Below are 14,928 nucleotides of genomic sequence, written 5' to 3'. Positions count from 1 at the left end.
GAAGCTTCTGTTTACTATTGGTTTCCCTGTAAATTTATCTTTGCTTTTTATTAAAGAAGGGGGGAAAAAGCCCCATAGTGTCATAAAAGTAATTTTGAGTATTTAAGAAAAAATTCCTCCTTCTCAGCTGTCAACTTCAAGGGAAGCTGTCAGGCCTTAATTCCACAAACATAACAAATTTGAAAGTTGTTTCCAGCTAGGGGTGAGATTCTCCTGAGTTTCCTATAAATAGCTAGTTGCTTTCTCTTTTTCTCTCCTTGCGTGCATACATAAACAAGGGGCTCACAGCACGCTTTCCTGCACACACCCCACACGTGTGCACACGCACCTCATGCTTACACACGTACACACACAGCTGTACCCACCAGCCCTGGGAAGTGATTCTCCCTCCAGCCACATCATGGCCCCCAAACGAAAAGCTCAGCCCACAGAGTCCCGAGGGGAGCTCGATCAAAAGCAGCAGGAGTTTGTGAAACACAGAGCACTGCAGACAAGCTCGATTGCTATTCTGATTCGTAGGTAGCAGAACGGATTTGATACGCTGCCTCGTGAAGGGGTGTGCAGTGCGGACATTCTCATGGATGAGCTGCACAGTGAGAACATGGGGACAAAGGGACCTGGCAAGAGAGTCTGGGTCAGGGCTGTGGGGCTGGCTGCGGGTGCGCTGTGAATGAAAGGGGAGAGAGCCAGGGCGCCGGGCCCAGGGCGAGCCAGGCCAGTCATGTGCTGAGTGTCGGCAAGCTCACGACTGCTCCATCCACCTGAAGGCTTGGCTCTTTGCTGGAGAAGCCAGCCTGGACGGACACCCCCTCCCCGGCTTCTCTGTTGCCTTCCAACACCGTCCCTATGCCCCGATTGCTGCTTCCAGCCCAGACCAAGCACCGGGTCTCTGCACCTCACCCCACCCTGTGTCTCTACTTGGATGTCTTACGAGCTCCTCAACCTCACCAAGCAGAAAGGTGAAATCACCCACCAGGCTGCTGCACCCCCGGGGTCTCGTGGCCTGGGGCATGGGACCACTTGTCCCCTGCCCCCCTACACACACACCTGTCTGCGCAGCCAGGAAGCCCAGCGTCGTCCTTACGCCTGGCAAGCATGACCACTTCTCCATACCTGTCTTGCTGCCACCGCCATCTGGGGCCAGTGGGCCTCCAGGCTCCCAGGGCTGGCCCCGTGCCCCTCACCTTCCACAGCTCTGTTCCCCACGCTGTGCCACAGTGAGCTTCTGAAAGGCAGATCTGATCACGATGTCCCAGGGCAAAGTCAAGCTCCTGGCTGTGGCCCCCACAGCTAGTGTGAGCGGACCTGACCTCCCCGACCCGGGCCCTCCCCGTGCCTGGCCTTGCCTGTCATACTGTCATCCCTCCCAACATCCTCAAGTCAGCCTCTGTCTCACCTCCTGTCCCCAGCTGCTCTTCCTGCTGCTGGACTAACTCGCCTTCCCCCCATTCTTCCAGCAGCCAGCTGTGCTCATCTTAAAGCCCCCAACCCCTCCGGCCCCTCTCCCACTGTCCTCTGGGATTCTCCTGGGCATCCCCCCTAGGCATCAGCTCTTGACCCTCTCAACTACCCATGAGACAGGAGGAGGAAGGTGCCCTTTCACAGCCTAGAAGGACAGGACCCTCCCAGCAGGCCCCCCCACCCCAAGCAGGACCTGTCTCTCCAGAAACCCCTCTTTGCTGACTCCAGCTCACCAAGGGTGGATTACTGGCACCTTCCTTCCCCACAAGGACAGTAAACCAGCTACTTCGAATGACTCAGAGTTCCCTGAAACTGAAGCTTAGCCCTTTAAGCACTAAACGTGGAGCCATTTTCCAGGATGGTTTTCTCGTATGTGGTTTAAAGACCTGGGCCTTCGCAATACCACAAACAAAAATGAAATAGTTACTGACTTCGGGTCCTTTCCTGTACTTTCCTGTGGAGACGGGTAGGCCAGTTGTTGGCCATCTTCATCCAGAGGGTCTGAGGCTCCCTGCCTCCCGGAGCTCCTAGTCCTGGGAGTACAGATGGGCAGGGAGCCAGGTGGGTAACCCGGGGTCATGGGGAGGTCATGCGGAGCTAGGCAACATGGCGTCAGGGGGAGCTAGGCAACACGGGGAGGGGTCAATGTCCTTGGGCTCCTTGAGTCCTTAGGGCTCTCTGGGGGGCTTTTCCTTCCTCCCTGGATGCTATTGGACGTGGTTCGCTCTCGTCAGAGGCCTGCTTTCCGTCTCTCCAGCCTTCCTAGATCGTGCTTCTCATCTGTGGAGCCCAGAGACATTGGATCACCGGGGTGGTTAGGATCATATCTAAAAATAGAGTAACTAGGTTCTGAGTGAGGCCCCGAACGCTCTCCTGATTAAAATGCATGAGCTTCGTGTAGAATCGGCGATGTTTCTTTTTACCATCATCCTGCTTATTGGATGATGCTGGGCAGTTCGGGGGGGGGGGGAGGTTGCCCACAGGTGCTAGGGTGGCTCAGGGGAGAACGGGCACAAGCTGTCTCCTTCCTGTGGACTCAGAAGGGACACACAGTAGGTGTTGGGTAAATTCCTGGTGAGTCCTCCTGTGTAGTTCAGCCCAACTCAGGCAGATCAGCAGTGAACTGGGGCGGGGTGGGGAACGGAGTTGCCCATCAACCACGTTCTTTTCAAGTTTGAGAAAAAGCGGTGGAAAGAGAAGGAGACAGGTGAAGGGGGAAAGTCTGCAAACCCTCAAGAGGAACGAACAGTGGGAAAAAGCAGATGCGCAGCCTTTTATTTCAAAGAGACAGGTGAGAGTTCTTCTCTCAACAATTTATGTCTCTCTCCATTTGGCTCATTACATGAGTAAGAGTAATGAAACTGCCCATGAGAGTATGCAAATTCCAAAGGAAAAGAGCTGATTAAAGTTGCAGGGGGGTTGCTCATTTGTGGCAAACAAATGCTCACAGGAAATGTCCAAACAGGGGTCTCCTTTGGCAAGAAGGAGTGAGTTATCAAAAATAAAAGTAAAAAAAGAAAACGCAGTGTATTAAAAACCAGAAAAGTCAGGAAAGAATATTGCCTTCTTAATAATAAATACATTTTGTGGGCAAGAATTGCAAGGGAATCGCTTAAATTAATTTCCGCTGTGTTTGGTTGGTTTCTACAGGGTTTAGTCCCAGCTGACAGCGATCTGTGTAAGTTCTAACATATTGGAAATCTGATTTTCTTACAGCCAGAATCCCGTAGTCCAAACTGATTTCTCTTTCAACTCTGCTAATCAGACAGGCAGGGCTCAAGTGGACTCCTAGTAGAACCGAATTGCACTTGGTCTTTTGGGGGGTGCTTTAAATTCAGAGCTGCTGGGCCCTTCTCCCTACAGCCCCGGGGCCAGGGGGCAGGGCGGGGCTATGGTGAGGTTCGAATGAGCAATGGGAGGTCAAGGGGAGACCTTGCTCATCCTTGGCCTGCGAGGCTCTGGGGCCCTGCCTTCCCTTTCTGCCCCCCCTCCTCCCAATTCAGGAATGTGAGCTTTGGAAAGCCAGGGAAACTCTGCAGGAGATGGAAAGGGAGCATTCCGGTTTGGAACTGGAGGCTACAAAAGAAAAGGCAAAATCCTGTCCCCCTGAGACTCTCAGAGTTGGGTTTTGAGAGGCACCCGAAGGACCGTTCTCCTCACCGGTCCCCGCTCCCCACCTCTGCCTGCAAGCCTGTCCCCAGTGTCCAGTGCTGTGTGCACAATACACCAGGAAGCCGCCCACCTGGGTCCAAGTGTCCCTCCTCGCTGTCCCCACCCCCACCTCCACCCCCATCCAGAACCAAATCCAACTGCCAAAGAGGCAGCTTTAACCTTACAACAAACACAAACGTGAATGAACAAACTAAATAAAAGCCAGCAAGTGGGGTGCGCACGAGGGGCCGCTCAGCCTCCGGAGCTCAGTCCTAGCAAGCGTTGCCCCCACCCGGCCCCCACCAGCTTCAGGGGGCCCGCCAGGCAGGGCTGCCGCACCTGCCTGGCATGATGCCCTTGACCACGAAAGGTCTGGAGTGTCGTGTGTGTGTGCGTGCGTGCGTGTGCATGCGTATGCGTGCGTGCGCGCGCCCCTGCACGCGTGCGTGCTTGAATCCATTCCAGACACGTTCAGTCCCTCCCCGTACACCAAGAGGTCTTAACCTGGGCTCTGTGTATGAACTTCAGGGGAACGCCAAGCCCCTAAAATTAAGGCAAAATGTGTACGTATGTGCATTCCCCTGGTCCCCGGCTTTTCTGGGTTCTCACACGCCCCTATGGCCCCCCAAAGGGAGAGCACCCCAGCTGTCCGTCCGTGTCGGCCCGCTAGCGTTTCCCAGCTGTGCTTCTGAGATACGGCCCCAGACGTCAGTCCCGGCCCTGGAGCCGGGCCCAGAGGCGCCCGCCCTCAGCCTCAGGGTGCCGGTCCGTAGCCCTTTCTCGCTCCTTCTCTGTTGCGCCGTCTTTCTCCCTTCCTTCCCTCTTTCCAACTGAATTCTCGTTTTTCCTCTCTCCCTAGTGCTTGTACGGCTGCTATGTCCATTCCTCCATCATCCCCACCTTCCACCGGAGGTGCTACTGGCTCCTTCAGGTAGGTGGCTGGGACTGCCTTCTTCTTCCGTCTCCGGTGCTGGGAATGTCTGTGGAGGGAGCTGCGCGGGCGTGGGGCTCCTGCGTGCGGCGGCTGGGGGCCGAGGCGCCCTGGCAGGCTTTCCTAGGGGCGTCGGCCTGTGCTGCTGAGGCCAGGGGTGTGGCTGGCCTGGTGTGCTGTCAGGTGCCAGGCAGGGGAGAAGCCTGGTGGAGGGCCAGTCTTTCCTGCCCCAGGAGAATAAGGCCCCACCGGGTGCTTCCAGGGTGCCTCGGTTTCCTCTTGATGAGGACAGAAAGGCTGAGTGTCCTGCCCCTGACTGCAGAATGCCTGTGGGCTGAGAGCTGCACATTCATTTTCTCTTGCGGGTTAGTTAGTCATTGGCACTTGTGGAAAATCGGCTCTCGGAGGCATGCCAGTGGCAGTTGGATTGATTGGAATGGTTGTTGGGAGAGGAGCCCGTGGCTCGGCAGGAAGGAGCCCAGTCATCGATTTGTGATGTCTGCTGTACAGTGGGATGGAGAAAGGGGTGGAGGAGCCCCCCAGGCCCCATCAGTGTGGCCTGACTGACGGCTCCCTGTCCGTGGTGCTTGTACACAGCTTGGCTGAGTCAGGCCTGGCTCGGCGCTGTGGCCACCCAGCCTCTTCTGGGTTGGTGGTCATCGGTGGTGATCCTGCCTAGGAGAGGGTGCTGCCGTGTGAGTGGGAAGGTCCAAGGGATCCTCCACCAGTTGGGCTAGACCTGGGTCCTTTGCAAAGTTTGTCCTCTGATCTGCAGCCGCTCTCTGTGGGCCCCAGCCTGGTGGGCCGGGCACCACTGCCCCGATTTCTTCCTACTGCCTCTCCCCAGGCATTGCGGCCTCTAACTTTTCCTTCTGTGATTCCACTTTCTGCATCCACCGTGGTTCAGGTTAGCCAACCTCTGGGCCCTGGGGTCTGGAAGATCTCCCTGGCTCGGCAGTACAGTTGGGAAGGGTCTGGCAGATTGGAAAACAAGCCCCCAACACCATGGCATGCACTCAGAGAGCAGAGGGCTGCATGCGCCAGAGCGCAGAGGGGCTACTAGTCCCAGGGAAGGTGGCCTGGAAGGCATCTGCGGGGCCCAGAGCCATCTCGGTGTGGACGTGGAGGCTCAGCCCAGCCCCTGCCTCCAAGCCCTTGCCCTTCTCCCTCAGTTCCAGAAATAATTGTCTATGGTTCAGCAAGTTCATTAACGAATGACGCCTGAGACTGTCCGAGGATGTGCTGATTTGCAAAGACCCGGCTTCCTGGACTTCTTGCCCCGTTGTCAGTTTCCGGGGTTTGTCTCCCCGGGAGGCTGGCCTAGAAGAACCGGTTTCCTAATTGCTCGGCCTCACGTTCTTGTGCAAGGGGCCTCTCGTGTGGTCATGGGATGATGCTTTTCGTCTTGTTAACGTGAAAAGTTTTCTCTTCTACCTGGCTGCAGGGGTGGAGGGTGGGGCTCCCACCTTGAGAGCAGGGATCCAGTGCGGTGGGAGCCTGTCCTTGTGTCCCTGGGGTCACACTCCAGCTGCCGAGAAATATTTTCACCCCGAACAGACTGCAGCCCAGTCAAACGCCTTCCTGGGTCTCCAAAGGCCCTGGGGCCTGTTTTGGCTTTTTTCTTTTATGGTTTCATGTCCTATCAAAACCCCTTTTGGGCACACTCTCCTGCTTCCCAGCCTGACCACTGCCCTCTGTTGGAGCAGTGCCCCAGCCAGTTTCCTGCCAGCCAGCTTCTCCTGCAGCCCCGCTATGTGCTCTTCAGAGGTGCTCCCTCCTCCAGGCCTGCTCTCCCACACCCACACCTCTGCCTGACTCCTCGCATCCCGTCACAGGCTTGTGGCTTTTTGATTCCACTAAATTTACTTTCCTAGACACTATGGACAGCCATGGGGTGTGAGCTCATTACCCCTCCAAGCTGGTTTCCACTCACTGAGATTCGGCTCCTCCTGCCTTGTTTCTGGGGCCAGGTGAGAAGTGGGGGCCAGTGGGGACAGGGGGAGAGGGTTGATGGCTGTCCCGGCCCTCCCCTCCCCCATGCTTTGGTCCTGGCCACTATGTGCTGGAGACATACCTGGGGTGATTCACTTCCGGCTGGTTGTGTTACCTCCAGCTGGCAGGGGGCCCACCTCCCCAAAGGCCAGTATCACAGGAACTGGTTTCTTAAGGGCAGCTCTGGGCCCCTTTATTTTCTCTTTCCAGCCCCAGGGAGTTGTGACTCCAGAGCATCACCCTTGTTTCTGTGAGCAGGTGACAGGAGGGGACGCACACAGGGGTGGGGACTCCTGCTCGCCAGTCTGTGCTGGGCAGTAGCAGGTTGGGGAGCGAAGGCCAAAGCAATTAGGGGGGCGCACGTCCCGCGCAAGCCCAAGAGCCACCGCGACAGCCGGCGCCGCTCAGGGCAATTTGTTCCGGTGCTAATTACAACACCAGGATAATGACGGTGTGGCCAGGTTTAATTTCTCTGATATTAAACAGGAAAGAAGCCACGAGACACTGGCCCAGATGGAAATTGGCCCAAGTTTGTCTCTGACACCAATTACCAGGAAAAAGGATTGGGGGGCAGTGAAGGTGTCAGGGCAGGGGCTGCAGCAGGAGCAAGGAAGCAGGCCACTCCCACCCTGTCCCTGACTCCTGGGTCCCCTGAAGCCACCAGCTGCTGGCCACACCTCCTCACAGCAAGCAGGGTGGGAGGGGCTGGGGGACAAGGGGAGCCCTCCTGAGTGGAAGGGGGTTGGAGGGAGCAGGGAGGGGAAGGAGGGCTTCTGGGTAAAGGAGAGTTTGTTCAAGGGGCAGCCCCCATGCCCTGCCAGCCCAGCAGCCAGCAGCAGCCTCTGGGATCCCAAACGGATACCACTCATCCCAAGGCCACTTAGCACAGCATGGCCCTCTGCCCCCGCAGGCCTGGTTTCTTCTGCAACCAGACTGGGAGGGAGGGAGCTGCACCCCTCTGTGTCTCCATTGCCCAGCACAGATCCTCAGCTAGACAAGGAGGGGCCAGCCGCTCAGACTGGGGTGAGAGAGTGTGTCAGACCTGGGGCAGGGGGTCAGCGCCCCTGCCAGAGCAGAGGATGGGGGAGAGGAGGGGGCAGGAGCTGACACAAAACTTGAAAGTTTCAGAGTGAACTGGTTTTCAGGGGAGAGGGCTACCTTGCCCTCTCCGTTGCTAATAAATGTTTTATGAAGAGGTGATCAGGGAGACAAGGGAGGAGCCAGAACCTTCCCCAAGAGTGGAAGCCCCACCGTTCATAAGGTCATTGTCGCGACTGGCGTGCATATGAAGTCATCTGCCCAGCTGGGTCGGGGCCTTTGGGGGATTCGCCCTGGGACCTTGAGAAGCCACGGCCACTGGCCGGGATACCTGCCTCTCCCACCACATCATCGGCACACCAGCCCCCGTGTCACAGCTGGCAGGACCCGTAGGCGCCCCTGAGCTCAGCCGCTGCATTTCCTAGATAGACGCAGAGGCCCAGAGAGGACCGGGCTAGACCCAGGGTCACCCAGCTGGTCAGCGACGGAGCAGGCTGGGGTCAGGCCTCCAACGGCCTGAGCACGGTTACCCCTGCAGTCACCCCGGCCCTGAGCCTGGCTGGGGCCAGAGGTCATGTGGCCACTCCTGCTGCGGGGCTACTCCCAGGGTGAGCCAGACAGTGGGGTCTCGGCCTCCACCCCTGCCGCCCACAGACTCTCCTATTGGGGTTCTTCTGGCACTCAGGCTCAGCGCCTTCCTGCCGCCTCCTGCATCCCCTTCCTGGACCCCCACTTTCCACCCCTTTGGGCGTTTCTCCCCCATCCACAACCCCAAGGAGAACAGGCCCCATTTCAGGCTAGACTTCCCAGCAGATTCTGTATGGCTCATTTGGAAACTATTTCTGCTTCTAATGAGTGTTTTTCTTTGTGCCCTTGTCCTCCAAAATGCTTAATGAATGTTTTCTGTGCTGGAGTGAAGCAGGGGGTGTGTCCCTGTGTGTCTGCCACCGCCGTTCGGGGGGCTGTTAGGCTGCCGAGACCAGCTCACTGGGGCGGAGGTAGCGAGGAGCTGCTTCCCAGCCCACCCTGGCAGCACACATGGAGGCCTCTGCTGTGCAAGCACAGAGACCCTGGGGCTTTGGGGAGACCCTGGGCCTGGGGGCTCCTAGATCGCTGGAGAATGGCGGGTGTCTGGGTCCCAAGGAGGAGCTGGGTTCTAGTTCTGCCCTGACGACCTGAGCATCAGAAGCTGTGACCATACCAGCCTCCTCACTCAGAGCAACCTCTGCGGGTCCCCGAGGGGGTGCACTGAGACCCGGGCATCCCCAGCCCACAGGGGAGGGGCTGCGGGCAGACAGGCCTCCTCATCCTGGGGTGTGCAGTATGTCCCGTACATATATATTTCTCTCCAACACCGACGGTCTCTGTGCTGCCTCCGCTCCCCAGGAAGGGTCCTCAGAGCTCACTGCTACCAGGAAGTGGCAAAGTGGGGGCACGGTTGGGTCAGGGGGAGGCATCCTGCAGGGTCACGGAACACCTGCTCCTGTCCCCAGCACATCACCCACAGGCTGTGCTTCGGGGCAGCCACTTGGCACAGGGCGGGGGAATGAGCACCATCGGCCCTCGGTTTGGGATGGCGTTTATTTTAACCCCTTGAAATAGTGGGGTTGGGTCACCCAGGGAAGCACCTGGTAGCTGCGTGCCTCTGGGCAGTTCACGTAATTTCTCTGTGTCTCCATTTCCTCATCAGTAAACGGGGACAATAATAGCGTCACTGCACAGGGCTGTCATCGAAAATTAGTATAAACACAGCCTGCTGCACGGACACACGTAGCTCGCTCCTGGCACATGGCAAGCGCTTAACGGGATAGCTCCGGGCTGAACCTATAAGCTGGCAACCCGACGCCCCTGGGAAAGCTTTGTGATCCCCCAGGCCGCATCGTCCCTTTATCCTGTGCAGCGTGGCTGCAGGGGGCTGGAGCCAGTGCCCCCCAGCACGTGAGCTGGTCAGGACTGGCTGGCCAGGGTGTGTGTCCTCCTGCAAGCCACCCTCTGCTGCAGCAGGACCCAGAGGGAGACGCTTTCTAGAAGTGGTGGCACTGTTGTTGCCATAATGTCCCTTGCCCCCCCCCCCCCAAAAGACTTGAAATCCGTCTGGGGAATAATCAACTCTTTTGCAATTTGTGACCCAAGTACCCCCCTACCCGACATCCACTCACTCTTTCTGGAAGTGCAGCCCCACCTGGGACCATGTCCCCAGCCCTCAGGGGTGGCCTGCAGGTGAGCTGGGCCACAGAAGGGACCAGAAGCCCCAACTGGGTCCCTGGAGGAGCATATCCACACTCCACCCTCGTGTCTTCAGGCTCATCCTGGTGGTGGGGACATCTCCACTCAGAGCGAGCTGGACTCCACCAGCAGGCTATCCCCGAGATGCAGGTGACAGTCCAGCAGAAGAGAGATCTGCCTGCCTCCCTCCCTCCTTCCTCTCCTTCCCTCCCTCCTTCCTCTCCTTCCCTCCCTCCTTCTTCTCCTTCCTTCCCTCCTTCCTCTCCTTCTTCTCTCCTCCCTCTCCTTCTTCTCTCCTCCCTCTCCTTCTTCTCTCCTCCTTCCTTCCTTCCTTCCTTCCTTCCTTCCTTCCTTCCTTCCCTCCTTCCTTCCCTCCCTCCTTCCCTCTCTCCTCCTTCCCTCCCTGCTTCCTTTCTTTCTTCCCTCCACCCTTCTCTTCCCCCCTTCCTCCCTCCCTCCCTCCCTCTCTCCTTCCTTCTTTCGTTCCTTCTCCCCCCTCTTCCCCCTTCTTTCTTTCATCTTGTTTTCTAATGGAAGATATTATAGCTTCATAAAAAATGCTCAAGACTTCTTGCTCAGTAACCGTGTTTATGTGTCATTGGGGTGGAATAGAAGTGGCTGGGAAATAAAGTGTCGTGGAGCATGCTCTGTGGTCCCGTGAACATGTCATGCATTACTCAGACTGAGATTCCGTGGGGCTCACTGTGACGTGTGGCTTTGACAGGGCTTAGAGCAACCGGAGGCATTGTTGTCAGGCTGGCTCTCTGTCCCAATGGGGGCATTTTGACCCGCATGCTTCAAGGAAGAGAAATGAGTTGGTGCCTGAGGAGTCCCTGCCCCCCAGGCCTGGGTCAGTGGGGAGGAGAAGGTGCCTCAGGCAAGCTGCACCCTCTGGGCTCACCCCACAGACACTGAGTCCCAAAGCCGGGAGCTCCGCCCAGCACGGGTGTCCTTCCGTCTGCCACAGAGAGTGGAGGACATGGCAGATGCCAGGAGTGGGCTGGGCTGGGGCCGAGGGTCTTCTGACAGTCTGTATGGCCCGCAGACACCACAGCCAGGCACCAGGTGGCCCGCAGTGCTTGGTGGGGACTCCAAGTCCAGTGTCATTTGGTTCTCATGGCTGCCCTTGGAGGGGAGTCAGGGCTGGGTGAATTCACCCTGATTTTCACAGATGAAGAAACTGAGGGTCCGGGAGAATAAGGAACCCCCAGAGACTCAGGCAGACAGGGCTGAATCCAGGCTCCTTAAACCAGGGATGGAGCAGCACAGGGGAGGGAGTCACTGGACCCCAGGTGTTTGGGGGGGACTCCTGTGCGGAGAGGCAGATGAAGGACCCTGAATTTACATGCCTGGGCACCTGGCTGGCCCAGTAGGTGGCACCTGACGCTGGTGGGTGAGATGAATCCAGAAAAGGCGACCCAGCGTGGGTAGTCAGGGAACACTTCCTAGAGGAAGAGGAGGTGGGATGTTCCTCCGTGCCCTTTCTGACCTAGGGCCGGTGTGGGCCACGGTGCACAGTGACAGGTAGGACTAACAGGGTCATGTGGAGTCCAGGCTCTGTAGGCTGCAGCCCCACTGTCCCAGAAGTGCTCAGGACAAGTGTCCCAGGCCCTGGTGTCAGTCAAGTGACTTGGAGGCAGCGTGGGGGAGGCCCGCACCCCCCATCTCTGCTTGGGTCTGGGGGGGAAGAGAGCAGGAGAGACGGGGCCAGAGCATGGCAGCTTGCGGGTTGAATGCTGCCCTGGAGTCTTCTCCAGGCTGACGACAAGTACTGTCATTATTGGCACGGGTAAGAAACAGTAGCCCTGTGCAGCCCGTGAGGCCGACACTTTGTCACCGCCACGTGGAGGCGCGGCTGGGGCACGATGGGAGCATGCTAACCCTTATGGAGGCCGGTTGGGAAAGAGGAGCTCCCAGCACACGGCAGGCAGAGTCTGGAAAGAAGCTCCAGGTCTGTGGGTAATAGGACAGGGCTCCAGAAGGTGTTGGCGCTGAAGGAGAAGTGAGTGGAGGGAGCCCAGTGGAGCAGGGGTGGCGCAGGGGGAGGAGGGGAGAGGGTGGCACTGCAGGCGGCAGGAGCCCTATCCCCCTCCTGCCCCCACCCCGCCCCAGGAGAGATGGTGGAGAAGAGCAGGAAGGCCCAGGGACAGGGGAACAGAACAAAGTGCCATCTTCTAAGCGACCCGGGGTCTTTCTCGGGGGAGCACAGCAGACGGCCAAGCCGGGGAAGGCTTCGGCCGCCAGGGAGGGGCAGGTGTGGGGAAGGTAGCCCCAGGCTGCTCGGCGGCATCAGAGGGCTCGTTCCTGGGCCACCTCCTTGTGCCACTTGTATTGTAGCTAGCAGCTTCCGCCCCGTTCTCCATTAATGTGCCTTGAATAACGTGACGAGAAGATAAGGTAGACACTAGGAATTTACGGTGCTATGCAAAAATCGCTCAATTCCATTAAGATTTCAGGATCTTTGCCAGGCTGCACAGCAGAGCGGGTATTATTTCCTTCTTAGACATCTTTGCTTGATTGCAATTTATGATGCCAGGGCCTCTGCTGTACCCACCTAAAGCCTCCAGAAAAATATGGCCATGCCCCCAAAGCAGCCATTATTCTCTCTAAGGAAAGTCACTGGGTATTTTCCAGAAGATTCCCTCATCCTGATCCCCTTCTCTGAGGGGAGGGCGGAGCACCCTGCAATCAGATCCCAGCTGCTGGACCCTCACCTTGCAAATCTCAGCTGCCTGGGCAGCGGGAGCCCTCGGGGGAGGCGGGACCCTCTACCGCCACCTGCTGGACTGGGAAGGTGCTCAGCAGGGAGACCTTGAGGCCAGGGGAAAGGCTTCCCACTGGCTACCTGCCGGACCCCAGGGCCCACAGTTTAAATTCAGCTCTGTGCTTTCCTAGCCACGGACTCTGGCCGAGTGAATGACCCTCCTTGAATCTTACTTCTCTGTCAGTGAAACAGGCATGAAAGTCCTCTCTCCTGGGGTCACCGGGTGGAGGGACTGAGCTAAGGCCCACAAAGGTCTTCGGGTCATGCTTGGCAATGGTGGCTCTGCTCATCACCCCGCCGTCCCGCCGTGACTATTTCCGGCAGCTTTTGCTCTTGGCAATTGTGTGGGTGGCTGTCATTGGTGAGGTCTGAGAAGGTCTCATCCAGACCACCTTTCACGTGGCAGAATGCTGGGGCCCTCCCGTGTGCCTGCGTGGTGACAGGCCCCGTTTGCTAGTGCACCTGTGGTCTCAGGCAGGAACTTGGCGCTCGCTTAGTGAAAGGGAACCTCACTGTTGCCATCGCCATCTGTGGGCTGCTGTTCGCCCTCCCCCACCACCACCACCACCTTGTCCCCTCAGCTCCCTGCCCTGCCGGGACAGGCTGCCGTCTATCCCGGCCTGTCCTGCAAAGTCCCTTTGTCCTTCAGCCCTCCGAGGACCGAGTGGCCCGGACCAGACTGGAAGACAGAGCAAGAAGGAGGTATTGCTCCTTGGAGATGGGAGTTATTAATTAGTCTGATTATCCAGGACTTGTCAGTCTCTTAATCCTTCCGTCTGCAAAGGGGTTTATGCCTCCACAGCGCGTGTTGTCAGCTTGGCTAAGCAATTGCCTTTAATGGAAAGGCAGAACAATGGGCAATACAGTTTGGTTACTATCTTCATTTATCCAGCCGAACAACCCCTGCTCCCTTCCACAGAGCATGCTTCAAAGACGGGAGGGAGGCAAAAGCCGCTTAATTTCCCTTCTAGACAATGTGGGGCTTTTGTTTAATTATCCTTTCCATGTAATCTTCAACTGACATTCTGTCCTCAATATCCTAATCTCCTTTGGAGCAAAGGGGAAAGGGTGGTTTCCAAAGCGAAAGACAAAAGTTTGCCTAAAGGAAACGCTTTCTGTTTTGTCTCTGAAAGAACTCAAAGGGCCAAGAGTAAATTTCAGATGGAACTTGATAAGAGTGAAATGGCAACTGTGAGCCTTCGATTGATGAGCTCTGTGTGTGACCTGTCAGGTGCTCGCTCAGGCCCCCAGGTGTCCCCCCAGCTGGTGAAGCTGGCCCACCCGGGCAGGTGACTCTGGTCCGTGACATGGCATCTCGGCTGCTTTCCCCAGCATAATAGTCCAGTGGTCCTCAGGATGCAGCTATTCCCATGCAAGACAGCGCACACCCGACTCACAGGTGTGCACAGGTGTGCTCCTCACTCCTCCCCTCTCGGTTCTCTTGCTCTCCTCCCTGTAAAGGGCTCTAGGAAGCCCAAAGGAGACTTCTTGCCAGTCCCCCCACCACTCCCAAACTGGGCAGGACATCCTGAGAGCTTTCCCGTCTCCTGTTCCAGACACACCAGAGTCCTTGTTGGTGATGGGGAGTATTAGCAGGTCCATACCTTCCTGGCCACCTGGCTACTGGAGGATGACAGCCTTGTGCCTGCCCTTGCCCAACACAAGCCTCGTTGGGCCCGAATCGAGAGGCACAGCCCAGCAGATCAGTGCTTGTGGAAGTCTCTGGAACCTGGTGGCCTCTCGCTGTCCTCATCCTCAGCAGTCCTGTGTCTTTCTTTGCTCTTCCTGCAACTCTGCCTTCCTGCTTCTCCCTCAAGCCCATCAACTGCTGGCACATTCTCTGCTTAACAAAATGCTCTCCCTTCCAGCAGGAGTCCTCAGATATGTGCCCCAAACCCACTCTCCCCTCACCCTGCGCCTTCTCTCTCCTTCCCTCCATGCCACATGCCACATCCCAGGCTCACCCATAACCTCCAGATTGTGAAATCCAAAGGTTGTGTCAGTGCATCCTCTTTGCTGACCTCTAGGCAGCAATTACCAAGTTGGCCATTCCCTCCTTCTGGAATGTTCTGTTCTGCAGCAGGGACACTCCCTGGCTGTCTCCCACACTGCCTGATCTTTATAGATTCCTCCCTTTCTCTTCCACCCCTCAATGTTGGCGTGTCCCTGGGCTTCCTGGGCCTTCTCTTCTCTGTCTACACTGTCTCCCTGAGTCCTCTCACTCACTCTCATGGCTTCACCCACCAGCTCTACACTGACACCTGCACCCTGACCTCACCGCTAAGCAGCAGACTTTCGTCCAGCCATCCACTCAGCATCCCGCCCAAATGCGGAATCAGCATCCCAGGCCTCCCTCGGCCGAAGC

The 14,928-nt window shown here is 57.3% G+C and overlaps 1 protein-coding gene across 6 annotated transcripts in view; it reads left to right on the top strand.

The window, feature by feature from the left end:
* The window catches only part of CAMTA1 (calmodulin binding transcription activator 1), a 681,426-nt gene that overhangs the window by 433,004 nt on the left and 233,494 nt on the right, over positions 1–14,928 (top strand). For 5 of the 6 annotated variants that reach the window (XM_045803561.2, XM_087858382.1, XM_087858384.1 and 2 more), the window contains exon 4: positions 4,472–4,543. The exons of the other annotated variant lie outside the window; for it this stretch is intronic. In XM_045803561.2, the coding sequence (XP_045659517.1) occupies positions 4,472–4,543 (72 nt within the window). The remainder of the gene's footprint in view (positions 1–4,471; positions 4,544–14,928) is intronic. 6 annotated transcript variants of the gene reach the window in all.

The sequence above is a fragment of the Ursus americanus genome, chromosome 33 (assembly GCF_024610735.1).
Source record: "Ursus americanus isolate L20-20 chromosome 33, mUrsAme1.1.p, whole genome shotgun sequence".
NCBI lineage: Eukaryota > Metazoa > Chordata > Mammalia > Carnivora > Ursidae > Ursus > Ursus americanus.
This window is presented reverse-complemented; position numbering and strand designations above follow the sequence as displayed.